This window comes from Lepidochelys kempii, chromosome 7 (assembly GCF_965140285.1).
Source record: "Lepidochelys kempii isolate rLepKem1 chromosome 7, rLepKem1.hap1, whole genome shotgun sequence".
Taxonomy (NCBI): Eukaryota; Metazoa; Chordata; order Testudines; family Cheloniidae; genus Lepidochelys; species Lepidochelys kempii.
The window spans coordinates 75,999,235-76,014,429 of NC_136386.1; the positions used below are offsets into that span (position 1 = coordinate 75,999,235).

The 15,195-nt window shown below is 44.2% G+C and overlaps 1 protein-coding gene across 2 annotated transcripts in view; it reads left to right on the forward strand.

The window, feature by feature from the left end:
• Positions 1-15,195, forward strand: part of PHYHIPL (phytanoyl-CoA 2-hydroxylase interacting protein like) — a 193,683-nt gene that overhangs the window by 116,092 nt on the left and 62,396 nt on the right. The window contains exon 1 of one of the 2 annotated variants that reach the window (XM_073353377.2): positions 14,522-14,626. The exons of the other annotated variant lie outside the window; for it this stretch is intronic. Within the exon in view, the coding sequence (XP_073209478.1) occupies position 14,626 (1 nt within the window). The 5' untranslated portion in view covers positions 14,522-14,625. Of the gene's footprint in view, positions 1-14,521; positions 14,627-15,195 lie in introns of those variants that run through there. 2 annotated transcript variants of the gene reach the window in all.

A 15,195-nucleotide genomic window follows, 5' to 3' on the forward strand; every position in this document is an offset into this window, starting at 1 on the left:
GAAGCTCGGGTATGAGATCGGGTATAAATCTGAAAGAGCTAAATGACTTCATAGTGTATTACCATTTCAGGATGAATAAGCATTCAGGAAAACAGCCTGAGGCAAGGGGGAACTGATGTGATATTTGAAAAGCATGGCTTTATAGTTGATAGGAAAATCTCTCTGTGGGAGCATGCCCAGTGCTGACAGTTTTGCCATAGGGTTCCGATAGATCAAGTGGTAGGAGAACTCTGCAGCTGGTAAAAGTGGGGAAAAATACAAAACCACAGTTTTATAATGACTGAACGTTGATATGTGGATTTTTCATTGTAGCAAGACTTCCAGGGTCTATGGAGTTAGGACATAGTACAAAGGCTTAAGGAGAAGGCTGCTCTGCTCAGAAAGCCTGACTGTTTCAATGACCAGTGCTGACGTAGCCAATCCTACAAATCTGGGGGGTAGGGGGGGATCACTATATGAAACTTCATGGGAATAGGCCTAATAAGGCACCCTTTTCTGAGGCGAATCACCTGCTGGAGTCACTAAGAGTTTTCTGTGTGACTAGGGAGCACGGAGTTGGACCTAAAGAGTAAGGGAGAAGTCCAAATATTGTCTAAAATGGTGGCCTCTGATTTAATCACAACCACAACCACAATACAGTTATCCATAATTTGTTTCCAGTGGGGTTTTCCACTGAGTTGCATTCACAGCTCTGTGGAAAACTTGCATAATGCTTCCTTCTAGATGTACGATGTTCCTAATTTTAAGGAGCACTGAGAACCTCGAGCCCTATTGTAACAATCTCACCACCAGCTCTCATCTTTTCCTTGATCCTGTTAGCATCTCCCTAGGTGTTTGTCTGCTGCTTTTGCCCATAACTTGTTTACAGAGATGAAAATTGAGGAGTAGAAGATTAGGCTCCAGAATGTCTCTCGCCTCCTGTACCCATCTTACTTGAGGATGCAGGGTGCCTTTTTTGTCTTGAGGATGCACTGAGAAAAACTTCTCCCCCACAACTGCAGATTTCTTAATAACAAGGTTTACTAAAAACAGAAAATGGAGTAAAAACAAAGAAATAGTTGGCGTAACATACCTAGATTTACACTTCACTTAAACTAGGCAAGGCAGTTTTAGTTGATAGAAAAGAAATGGAAATGCTTGCACATTCCAAAAATCAGTCTGTGACTCTGGCCTCAGTGTTGAACTTCTAGCAGTCCCTAAAGAGAGGTCCTCCTCTGTCACAAAGCTCAGAGCTCTCTCTTTTTCTCCTGTCCTTCCCTTACTCTGGGTCTCTTTCCTTTCCAGACAGCAGTTGCCCATCATCTGGGGCAGCCATGCCCATTCTCCAAACATATTTTCCCCTATGACCTACTGTACCATCAATGTTTTTCATTTTCTTCTTTGTCTAGCCAATACCTAAAAGATGATCCCTTGAGTATACAGTGGCTTTTAATCCTGCCTTTCAAATGTGTATTGTCCCCCTTCAGCAACTGCATTTCAGAGACTTGGCCATCAAATAAAATAGTTTCTGATGGGCCATACATTGTGTTCATTTGAAGAACGTAGTTTCATCTGTCTGGGTGGAGCTTTTCTAAAGATGAAACTATTCTCTGCGCATGTCTACACTATAAACTTTTGCTAACGCAGTTAGTACATCACTTGTGCATATGCATACTTGGCTCCTTGTATCAGCGCTGCATGTATCACCAGGTGTTTTTGTTGCACAGTGTGTGCACCAGGGGTAGGTATCCCAGTGTGCAATTCATCACCATCCAGCACACTGTCTTTTGGGAAGTTTTAGCATGTGTGGTGGGGAAGAATTGAATCATGCAAGGGTGACTGGGACTCCGGGGTCAAGTTCCCATCATGCAACATATTCACCCCATAATGCTATCTCTATCCCAAAAAATTTTTCACCTATTTTGAAAATCCTAAAAAATCCCATGTGTGATTTGTTGCTGTCTGCCACATCTGACAGAAACATGGAAGTTACACAGCTTTACACTATTGTCAGAAACATTGTGGGCAAGAATGCCATGATCCTCTGGTATCTGTAGCGTCGTAAGAAGAGCCACAGGAAACATGACAGTTTCGTGGAGTCTGATTGATCGGGACATAGTTCAAGATTGTTGGTGGCATTCTCTGAGCAGCTGCAAATGGTGGAGTGCCATTTGTGGGCCTGAAAAATGAACACTGACTCGTGAGATTGCATTGTAATGCTGGCTTTGAATGACGAGCAGTGGCTGCAAAACTGTCATATGCACTAGGCCACATTCATGAATGTTTGTGCAGAGCTTGCCTCAGCCTTCCAGTACAGACACACCAGAATAAGAGTTGCACTGACCATGGAGAAGCAAGCGGTGATCGCGCTGTGGACTTGCAGTGCCAGATTGCTTCTGGTCAGCGGGAAATAATTTTGGAGTTGGAAAATCCAACTGTGGGGTCCATTGTCATGCAAGCATGCAGGACTATTAATCATCTCCTGCTATGCAGGACTGTGAGTCTTGGCAATGTGTAGGACATGATGGATTTGCCACAATGGGGCTCCCAAACTGCAGTGGAGTGATAGATGGCATGCATGTCCCTATTTTGGCACCAGACTGCCTTACCACAGAGTATATCAACAGAAAAGGCTATTTTTTATGGTTCGGCAAGTGCTGGTGGATCTCTGGGGACATTTCTCCAACATCAGTATTGTCTGGACAGGGAAGGTGCATGACACTGGCATCTTTAAGAGCACAGGACTGTTCAGAAACCTACAAGCAGGGATTTTCTTTCCCAACAGGCAGATTACCAGTGTGCCAATAGTGATCCTGAGGGACCCAGCCTAACCCGTGCTCCCCTGGATCATGAAGCCGTATACCAGCCTATTGCAACAGCACCAAGGAAAGATTCAATTACTGGCTCAACAGATGCAGGATGACAGTTGAATGTGCTTTTGGTAGGCTGAAGGGATGCTGGCATGTTTACTCACAAGCTTGGATCCCAGTAAGAAAAATATCCAAATGGTTATAGCTGCCTGCTGTGTACTGCATAACATCTGTGAAGCAAAGGGGAAATAGTTGCCACCAGGGTGGAGGTGGAGCAGCTGTCTGAGTTTGAACCGCCAGATACAAGGGCTATCAGAAGAGCTTAATGTGGAGCTATGCAGCTCAAAGAGGCTTTGAAGAGGACACTAACAGCGAGCCCCAGCAATGCATTGTGGTGTACTATGCTTTATTAAGCTCTGAAGTTCGAGGGCCTGTTAGGAACCGAGTGATGCTTGGCACACATCTAAGAATGTAACTGTACCAGTGCACCTATTAATATTGTGGTGTTTGCTGTACATTTATGATTATTACATTCTGTTGGTCACTAATCCTATGAGTTGTGTCGAAGTACACAATCACATGTTAAGTGGGTGCTTTGAATACTGCCAGCCATTCTGCAGGATATGTTGGGAACTAATAAAGATAATTCATCTTCCAAACAGTAGAGCTTTTTGAGTAACAAACACTTTAACAACATTTTGTGCAAGTTAAAAGCAAGTACATTAAAATCTTACTCAATTTATGGAACTGGGCTTAAAGAAGGAGAAGGAACATTCTTTTCCATGTTAGCTACACATACACTGACTTGAGAGACCCAAGGCTAATGTATGTGAAGCTGTGGTTGTCCTTAACGTACCCCAGTATGGAGTTGTAAGGGTAGGGATGTGGCTCCTGCTGCCATGTGGAATGTTGGTCAGTGGGGAATGTAGAGAGATGCTGAAATTGAGTTCTCCATGAACTTCAAAGGGAGACAAGTCCAGGATTGTTGAACCTGTACGTCCACAAAAACAGCTATTGAGTATAGGGTGATGGCCTTCAACACGGGCATCATTTTTCACAGGGTGAGGGTGATTTTAGCTGGTATCTCACTCCTGAGGGTAACAAAGACACAGAGAGCACAGCTGTTGCTGGCATCCCAAAGCCACCCTGGCCCATATACTGCGCCATATACTGGTGCCTGCTGAAGTTATCACCAACTGGTGTGGGAAAGTGTCTTACCACAGAGGAAGAAATAAGGCTGCCATCCCCAGGAGCCTTCAGGAGAAGATTCCAGAGTGCCTCCATGGAAGTTCCATCGAGATCTCACTTTGTTCATAAACAAACTGCTCTTCCCATCTCCCCCCTCACTCACCCTCCGCCCAACTCTGTAGGAGAATGAAAAGCTGAAACTCTACCTCTTTACTCATACTAGAAGAGGTAGTGGTACAACAAATTCATGAAAAGTCTATAGCGGTGTCCTGCTAAGTTGGGGGTGTTATCATTGTAATGGAAAATATATTTATAACTTACCTGAGGCTCCTTCCCCTGCATCGGGCTCATCTGTGCTCAGCTGCCAGGATTGACTAGACTGTGGAGTCTCAAATGGATTCTGACTTGTGGCATAGCTGGACCTCTCAGTCGCATGTCCCCCATCCTGCTCCTCTTCCTCACTGTTCCTGGCAGGGGTCTGTGACTCAGGGTCCAAAAAGGTAGCCACAGTGGTCTTGGAGGATGGTGGAGTCTCCATCAAATATGGCAAGCAGCTCATTGTAAAAGTGGCAGGTCTGCGGCTCAGCATCGGATCGACTGTTGGCCTCCCTGGCCTTCTGGTATGCCTGCCTCAGTTTCTTCTCTTTCATGGAGCACTGCTGCTGATCCCTGTCATACCTCTTTTCCTGCATTCTACATACAATTTGCTCATCAATGTCCACATTTCTGTGGCTGGTCCATAGCTGTGCATGCACAGCCTTTTCTCCCCACATGCCCAGGAGCTACAATATCTCCTGTCTACTTCAGAGCGTGTGGGTATCTGGTGTGGTCAGCTGTGATGAGTTTACATTGGTGGGAGACAAATTTAAGTGTAAACACACGCACAACTAAGTTGATGCAAGGTGGCTTACACTGACCTAACTCTGTAGTGTAGATCAGGCAGCCCTGATGCCCCTTGGTTCTCAGATATTTTTATTGGCTGATATTCAATCTATCGTACTCCAATTCTTTCAAAGGAAAAATAAATGCATGCAATATGTTCTGTAGTACTGTCTATGAACAAAACTCTAGCAATGTGTCGTCATTCTCAGGAGATAGCTTGTTAGTTAAACATAAACAGCCTTCTCATCCTCCTCCTCTGTGTTTATTCCCAGCATCTACTATAAATGCCATATAAATTGCATCTTTTACATTATTTATTACATTGGCATCTTCATCTGTGTAAGTTTTCATAACAGATTTAATTTGACTGAATTGGTCTGTATCTGTTTATTTCTTTCTGATTATATAGTTGCCAATTTTTAGCTTAGGTAGGTAGGTAGGTAGGTCCTGGTGGTACTGATCTTACCAGTTCCCTGTGGGTCAGCTGTTCTGCTCATAAATAAATAACTCCTGCACTGGTTCTTCTTTCAGTGCTTGCTCATGTCGATTCCATTCTAGGTGTGTGTGCGCCCACGTGTGCGGTCGTTGGAGATTTTTGCCTTAGCGGTATCCGTAGGGCCGGATGTGGTGCCCTCTTGAGTACTGCGCTCATGTGCTGGTATATCAGGTGCCGCCAGCCCTACGCCCTCTCAGTTCTTTCTTACCGCCCATGGTGGTTAGTCGGAGAACTTTTCCTTGCTTAGCAAGGGCTAATGGTTTTCGTCTTTGGGCTTTGTATATAGTTAATTCTTTAGTAGTTAGTATTAGGTAGTTCCATGGTCAGGAGCCTTCCTGCCAGTGCTGTTGATTCACAGGGTCCTTGTAAAAGTCAAGCAAGACACAGCAAATATTATCCCGGTAGCCCCCGCATGGCCTTGCCAGCACTGGTTTGGCATGTTGCTGAGCCTTTAGGAAGCCGCCCCACTACACCTGCCTCTGCTGTCCCAGAACCACGGCAGTCTGTTGCACCTGAACCTGGTGGTACTGCACTTGATGGTTGGCTACTGCATGGCTAAGCGCGGATGAACGGGCATGCTCGACCCCATGTTCAGCAGGTCCTTCTGGGCAGCAGGAAACCCTACACCAGGGTGACCTATCTGGCAAAGTGAGAAAGGTTCATGTGTTGGGCCTTGGAGTGGCATATTCAGGCCTCAGAGGCCTAGCTGCAGGACATCCTGGATCATTTGCTGCACCTCAAGCTCCAAGACTTGTCCCTCTCTTTGACCAAGGTCCACCTAGCCACCATTTCAGTGTTCCATCTGCCGTACCAGGGCAGGTCTATCTTCACCCACCATATGATGGCACAGTTTTTGAAGGTCTGGAGCGCCTCTATCTGCACGTCCGGGACCTAGTTCCCCCCCGGGACCTGAATCTTGTGCTGTCAAGGCTCATGGTATCTCCCTTTGAGCCTTTGGCTTCCTGCTCTCTCCTGCTTCTCTCCTGAAAGGTTTCGCTCCTGGTCACGATAACATTGGCCTGCAGGATGTCCGAGATCAGGGCGTTCATCTCGGAGCTGCCCTATACGGTCTTCTACAAGGACAAGGTCCAGCTGCGCCCACACCTGACATTTCTGCCTAAGGTCATTTCCCAGTTTCATACTGGCCCCAACATATACTTACCAGTCTTCTTTCCAAAGCCTCATGCATCAGATGAGGAATGCGGGCTACACACCCTGGACATCCAGAGGGCACTGTCCTTCTACACAGATAGAACGAAGCAGTGTCGTAAGTCAACACAGTTGTTCGTTGTGGTAGCAGACAGGATGAAAGGTTGCCCAGTGTCTGCTCACAGGATCTCATTCTGGATCACGGCCTGTACCTGGTACTGCTATGAGCCGGTGAAGGCACCTCTGCCGGCGATTGTGATAGTACGCTCAACAAGGGTACAGGCATTCGGCAGCCTTCCTGGCAGAGGTACCGATCCAAAAGCTCTGTCGGGCCACTACCTGGTCGTCCATCCACATGTTCGCTTCTCATTATGCACTGACCCAGCAAGTTTGAGACAACGCTGGCTTTGGCAGAGCAGTGCTGAAAGCTGCAAGACTGTGAACTATGAGCCCAGCTCCGTTGATACTACTTGTGAGTCACCTAGGCTGGAATCGACATAAGGAAGCACTTGAAGGAGCAAAAACGGTTATCAACCTTTTCATACCTGTTGTTCTTTGAGATGTGTTGCTCATGTCCATTCCATTACCTGCCTTCCTGCCCCTCTGTCGGAGTTGTCGGCAAGAAGGAATCGAGAGGGCGTAGGGCCGGCGGTGTCTGATATAACAACACCTGAGCATGGCATTCAAGGGGGCACCACAGCCGGTCCTACAGATACCACTAAGGCAAAAATCTCTGATGACTTTACACGTAGACGCACGTACACCTAGAACGGAATGGACATGAGCAACACATCTTGAAGAACAACAGTACGAAAAGGTGGGTAACCGTTTTTTATGGAAATCTAGTCTCATCATATTTAGGGTTTTATCATTTACCTCTTTAGCATAATGTATAGCAAATTGAAGAATATACCATTGCATTTCTGAATTTTGACCAAATTATTACATTTCATGACTATCTAGTTAATGTATTTGTTCCTTAGATGATTATATGTACTTCCTTCCTTCCTTCCTATAAAAAGAATATCATCCCAATGAGCAGCAAAACTCTGAATGTTGCAAAACCATGTTTTAGTATATAGAGAGCCCCCACTTACCAAGAGTGGAGTTTGTGTTCTGGTGATGCTACAAGGTAGAGAATGGCAAAAACTGAGTCTAGTTGCTGTCTTTAAATCAGAGGAAAATACAAAATGTAAATTGATGCATGTTAGAATATAAAGAAAAAGCACAAATATTAGCAAAGCAATTGCTCTGAGAATGAAATGATGGTTTAATACACTGACGGGTTCTTTAACCATATGTAGGAAACTTGAAATTTCCTTTTTGGCACTTAACTCAAACTTTAGATGCCTCTTTGCTGCACAGGGAATCCAAATCATGATAAACATGGGGTATGACTCTGCCTAAGGCAACCAAACGGTAAGGGTGATTTCCCAGTCTTTAAAGGAGCACCCCCTTTTCTGGATACTACTGGATCACCCCTGCCAGAGATGAGTTATTTCCAGTACTGGGTTATTGCCAAGTTAGGGGGTGGTTTTGTCACATGGGCCAGATGTCCACTACTTAGTATCCTGTTCTTTACTATAATTTCAACCAATTTGCCTGGTACTGAAATTACAGGCAACCTGTAATTGCCTGGATCACCTCTTGAGCCTTTTAAAAAAATTGGTGTCAGGTTAGCTATCCTCCAGTCATCTTGTACAGTAGCCGATTTAAATGATCGGTTACATATCAGAGTTAGTAGTTCTGCAATTTCATATTTGAGTTCCTTCAGAATTCTTGGGTGAATACCATCTGGTTCTGTTTTATCAATTTGTTCCAAAACCTCCTCTAATGACACCTCAATCTTTGAGTACATGATTGTGCGTTAGCTGAATTCAACTGATTAAGACCTAATTAGGAACAAATAGTTGCACAGTATGTCTAATGGTTAGAGCAGAAGAGTCGGAGTCAGGAGGTCTGGGTTCAATCCCTTGCTCTGGAGGATGTGTTGACATTGAGCTTCCTCTTACCATTTCACTACTACCTAGTCAGCTAGGCTCACAGTAGATTGGTGGTGGTTTTAGTATGGACAAGGTACCACTATTTTTACCACTGTTTCATCTAACCCTGCTCAGTGGAAATCTAGATGGCATGATGGTAACAACGCTGGCAGCCGACAGCACTCTGTCTACACTGGAGCACCCACTTGTTGCCATCATTGGAGCTGCACTAATGTTAATGCAATAGTGGGAGAGAGTAAGAAAAAGTAGAATGTAGGCAAGGCCACAGGGTGATCTCAGGTAAAGCACTTAACCTCTGTGTGCTTCAATTTGTCCATCATTAAAATGGGGATAACAATTCCTACCTCCCTTACAGCTGTCTTGTAAAGTGCTTTGGAATCTTCAAATGATAGAATCGTAGGACTGGAAGGGACCTTGAGAGGTCATCTAGTCCTGTCCCCTGCACTCGTGACAGGGCTAAGTATTATCTAGACCAAAGAAAGGGATGACATAGCTACAGTATTATAAAATAAACTTGGTGCACAGAATTATTAATGGCAGACTACAACTTTTAAAAATATCTTTGTGGAAGGAGGAAAAGAGGGAAAGGAAAGGTTCTAAAAGTTACTACAAGGGAAACTCAGCAGGAATTTACTATGCTTCAGTGAAAATGAGGAAAATTGAAGACAATTGACCACAGTGTGCTTACAAAAGTAACCATAAAAATTAATTGCAATAGAAAAGAAAACTGAAGAGAGCAAAACAGGCTTTTATATGGCAGGAGTTGCGTCCTGAAGGAAAAAAACAAGGGTAGCAAGATGATGCTATTTGCTATGTGGGGGTTAAGGTGATACATATTAAGTCTCCTTGTAACTCCTAAGGGGACATGCAACAAAATGTTTAACCAAAAAAAAACTTTACTTGAAAACTTGGTAATAAGTAGATAAAATTTGGAAACAGGTCATATTCGTACTGAAGTGAATGGGGCTTTTGCCATTCACTTTAATGAGAGCAGGATTAGACCCTTGAATAATGACTTGGTTAAGAAATACACAATGTAATTGTGAATTTCTGGAAAATAGGAACTCAGAATTACTTAATTAAAAATAAGCACTTGAACAGGCCCTTGTGAAGTGCACCCTAGGGTATCTATAGAATTTTCTAAACAGCTAGTAATTATTTTTTAAAAATCAGAGAATTGGAGAGGCATCAGGGGACTGGTAGAGTGTGAGCATATCACAGGTCTTTAAAAATGGAATAAAGAGTAACTCTGGAAACCACTGTCCTATGAGCATAACTTTCAGGTTCAAAGAAATGGAGTAACTATTCAAAGCAAAAAAAAGTACTTGCATATAGGTGAATAGCATCATGAGACCAGATATAACAGAATAAATCAAGTTAGACAAACTAGATAGCCTTTTTGGTAGTTTTTTTCGTAGACAAAGCTAGAAGATATACAGAATATAGAGTTAACATTTGGACTTCAGTAAGGCATTTGATACAGTGCTGCATGATAGCCGAAGGGAAATAATTAATCCAGTTGGCCTGAGCAGAAATACGATTCAATGGATCAAAAGCTCATCACTGAACGACAGCAAGTAATTATAAATAAGGCTGCATTTATGTCACGGAGGTCATGGAAGTCATGGAATCCGTGACTTCCAGAGACCTCCGTGCAGAGCCGTCCCTAGGGCGGTGTGGGGCCCAGAACATAAGCGCCGAGTTTCTAATCCGCCGGGGGGTGCTCCCCTCCCCGGCTCTGCCTAGGCCCCATCCTGCCTCTTCCCTGCCCAGTTCCGCCCCCTCTCCCGAGCACACTGCGCCCTCGCTCCTCTCCCTTCACCCCTAGCGCCTCCTGATACCACAAAACATCTGATCTATGATAGATGCTAAGAGGGAAGATCAGGCGCTGATCAGTGGGGCCTTCCAGCAGGCAGGAGGCGCTGTGGGGAGGGGGAGGTTCTGGTAGGGGGGCTCCTTGCCTCACCTCACCTCCCCACCCGCCTCCTGTGGGGCCCCCCAAAGCATGGGGCCCAGAGCAGTCTCCCCGATTCGCCATACCCAAGGGAGGGCTCCACCTCCCTGACATTCTCTGCTTCATCATTAAAGCACTCTGGAGCTAACAGCCAGTGGGGCCCTGGCAGGGTTCCAGTGACAGCAGTGGCAGGGGGCACCCTGCAAAGTTCCAGGGACAGGTGACAGACTCCTGAGGGGGCCCTCCTGAGGGTTCCAGTGACAGGTGACAACCTCACACAGGGGAAGGGGGATGCCTCAGGCAAACACCTGGGGTGTCCCGTTTTCTCTTTGGGAAATATGGTCTCCCTGCAGCTCCCAGCTGCCGTGGGCGGATGGGGAACCCCACAGCTCCCAGACATCAAGGTGGTGGGGAAAACCATGGAGCTGCAGCAGCAAAAGTCAGACAGGTCACAGCTTCCGTGAATTTTTGTTTATTGCCTGTGACCTATCCATGATTTTTACTAAGAATAACCATGACAAAATCTTAGCCTTAATTATAAATGATAGTCCACATAGCCAAGGATAAGCTTTCCGTGGGGTCCTACAAAGATCGATGTGGGGTCCTATTTTGTTCAATATCTTCATAAACTATGTGTAGGGTAATGAACTAATTAAATTTTCAAATGATACTAAACTAGGAAGAGTGATAAACAATACAGGGGATATAGAAAAATTATAAAAGGATCTAGAGGTTCTCTAAAGATCTAGGATTAATAAAATGAGGTTTAACTTGTGTAAAAGCAAAATAATAAATTTGAGGAATGAGATTTCTAAACAGCAACACAATGTCTTGAGGACTGTGTGTTCATAAGCCAATAAATAGATTACATGTAAATACAAGTATAGGATTTTTGTTTGACTGACCTCCTCTTCTTCCAAAGTTTGTTCATGTTTTATAAAGGAAAACTGACCTTCACATCAGAAAATTGAAATTTCAAAAGAAAAGAAGCATCTTTAAGTGGCATGAATAAACTGGTAATTAATTTGGCATCTTCCTGTATGTCTGAGGTGAGCAGAATGGGTACAGTTTTCTTTTAATTGCTTACAGTGCTCACACTGGGATGGAAATTGGATATCCAGATTACAGAATAGGGGTTCAGTATTTTGGGTCAGGTGTCATGTATGTCATTTGAATAGGAGGGCCAGATTAAGTCATACATACTATATAGGTTTGTATATAGGTTTGCTCTCCCCCAGCCTGAAACAACACTTCAAGATGTGTGCATCTCAATGGAGAGTTAACTACACCTAGGAGTTGTGAACCCTGCAAACAACCAGTTCAGCAGAGGACTCTATATGTGGCCAGCCCACCTACCCAAGTAGGTGCACCCTGGCTGCCAAGCTAAGTACTGGGGGGAGGGACAGGGGCTGCTGCCACCTCTGAGGGAGGGAGATGGGACTCTTAGTGCTGCACCTCAGGGGAAAGGGTCCTCTGTTGCCATTCCTGGAGGAAGAAAGGGGACCCATGCCACTGCCCCTGTCTCTTTGAGTGGAAATAGGGGCTTCTTCCCATTCCAAGCAAGAGAGTAAAAAAACAGAGGAGTCTCATGTCATGGCATGTCTAGGTCCTTGTGTTCATGCTATTTTGACTGTGATGTGAAAACTAGGCTTTCTTATGCCATAAATTAATTGTACCCAGGCACACCTTATATTAAGAGGTCTCAAATTTTCTTCTTGTGATGCTATCAGCTGTCAAAGTATCTGGCTTTTACCCTAATCTCAAACTATTTTGTGATTACATCCCCCACAATCCTTTGGAATGATATCGCATAAACCATATTGTTACAATGTAACTGCTGCTAAAGATGAAGAATGACTATAAGATAGAAATATTTATTCCCAGGTAAATAAAATATAACATTTGATTAATAGCTGTTAGGGTCCGTCCTAAATTCAGGACCCTACCTTTGATGTTTTCCACATTTCTGTACTTAATTTTTTTATCCTGATGAAATGCAAATACCAATATAAACAGAAAACGGATATAAAATCCCTTTCTTCCACTCCCGTGCAAGCTATCTACATAGCTTCTGTGCACTCTCTGCTTCCACAGCCCACTGCATAATAAATAGATGCCTCTCTTACCTGGGGGCAGGGAAGACCTGGGAATTTGGGGTCACGCCATTGCCTGGAAAAGATTTTTTTTTCCAACTGTAAATGAAACCTGAAAATATGGAAAGGAATTGTTTTCTAAATTACAAAAATTCAGTCGCCCCACGGAGCCCCCTGCCCCACTCAGCCTCTGAGCCCACTGAACTCACAGTGGTGCCAACTGTCATGATTTGTCCTGGGTCTCTTGATAATTATTGTTTTCCTTAAAGCCACAGCTCCTGGAGTCAAGTGTGTGTGTGTGGGGTGATTATTTCAGCCTTCATTTTTAAAGGAAAAAGTACGTTTCTAGCCCAGATGACTGTGGAGAAATCTTCAAAATGTGACCCCAGTGCATCCTAAAGGCTCAAAGAGCAGAAGGTAAATAAAAAGACCAAATCTGTTGTTTTTACATAATGTCATGATTTTAAAGCCAAACTCATGGTTTTTGGTGAGTCTGACTCATGATGTTTGAACATTTGGGGTTGGCAATACTGGTAGTGGTAACCTAGCATACGAAAAGCAGAGCACAGTAATGAGAAGGAAAGGGTACACAATCTCATTTCCCCCCATGCTTCCGAATCCTTGGATGGGACTGGCTTTTCTGCTAGGAAGCATGTGTGTAGAGGGTATGTGCCCAGATCACAGGAGAGCAGTGTGAATTTTTCTTTTAACTGGAAACCCTACACCAACAGCATTGTGACCCACCTTGAAAGTCATGGCCCCCAGGCTAAGAAACAGCAGCGGAGATGATTTACCATAGCCAGAAAAAGTGTGTGACATGTCTCACGTTTCCCTGATACACGTGACACGTGCTACCAAATGCTGCCTCCGCTACTGCATAAAGTTGCAGTGCATAACAGGCGCGCTCCCTCGTTCAGCTGTATAAATCACTGTCTGGAAATATCCTGTTACTCTGTTGGTGAAAATGCTAAAAGCTAGCTAGATTGATGTTGTGGCAAAATCTCTGCAAGCTCTTGCAGTCCTAAGTACACAGCACTGTACTGTCTCTAATATTGTACTACTACTGTCAGCCCTTCCCTTATGTAATGTTGACCCATATTTGTGGTATGTGACATTTTTGCTAAACACTGTCTGGGATAATCTGTCATAGAACAAACTTTCTGCTTATATGCTGAGACTTTGTCTTCTTTGACAAACATAAATGGGCTTGAGTGTTACTCCTTATTAGGAGGACAACCACAGCACCGTACTTTCTCAGGTAAGAGAAATATTAAGGAAAGTGCTGTGTGCTTTGAGACACTTTGGGACAAATTATTCCCTGATATGATTCCATTAAAGTCAGTGGAGTGGCCCTAGGGATGAATTTGTCCCCTGGATTTTAAAAAATGCTTTGATGCCCGTCCTTTTATGGGGCTGGCTATTGGCTGTACACTGGCAAGTATTTTTGAAGTGCCCTCAAAATGCTGCCACAGCCAGATCCAGAGAGTGTGTGCTCCATGCTTCTGAAAAGAAGAGCTGTGGTAGGTTTGGCTGCCCTAATAATGCACTGAGGTCCACCAGTATTTGTGGCTTAACCATTCTTTTCTTCAAAAAGGCATACTAGTTTTGGTATAAAAATGGGTATAGATAAACTGGAGGCTGTTTGCTAAAAGGCAGCTGAGAGGCTAATGGCCGTGGGGGAATTGGAACACACCCAAGGCTGGCTGTTCTCAGAGCTCAGTACAAAATCCATCTTTGCTCAAAAGTTTTCTGTAGGTAACAGAAAAGGGGGATGGGGGGGAAGAGAAGGAAGTAAAGACCTGTGTGGGAGGGGTAATGAGGCAAGGGGAAATAGGAATTCTCCAGGTATTCAAGAACAGGAACAACTTCAAATTAACTGTAAATTGTAATACTGTGTTTGAGAACTAGGTAATATGATTGTGGGGGCTGTATAAATGTCTTTCATCGCTATAGAAATGAATTAATAGAGGAGGAGAGATTGAGAGACTAAAGAGCATCAACTTCAAGGAATAAAAGAAGTTCTTCAGGGTGGTGCAGGAAGGAAATATCTGGAGCAATTATGTGAAACTGAAGTAAGTAAAACTCAGCCTTGAAATCAGGAGAGTTTTGTGCAGTATGAACAGTTACAATAGCATGGAGCAGGGGTGGCCAACCTCTGGCTCATCACGAGTATTTGCATAAATGCAGAGTGAAGTGCAACATGGGTAGTTGTCCTACTGTGCAACTAACCACCATCCAGCATGGGGTGTATTGACAAGATTTTGCAATGCCTCTTGGGGCTGAAACAAATTGTGCAGGGATGACTGATACCATGGGTTACACTTCCCATAATGCAGTGTTTTTCCTTCCCGTAATTTCAGCTGCAATCTGTAATATTTGATGCCTCTTTTCAAAATGCCTGCAAACCCATGCATACCTCCTCACTGTCTGCCATCTCTGACAGAAGCATGAAGCCTGCACAGCTCTGCACTATTGTCATGAGTAAGACTACGTTTTAGTCACGGGTATTTTTAGTAAAAGTCATGGACCGGTCATGGGCAATAAACAAAGAGTCACAGCCCCATAACCTGTCCATGACTTTTACTAAAAATACCTGTGACTAAATCTTACCTCCTAGGAGGGGGACGCTACTGAAGACTGC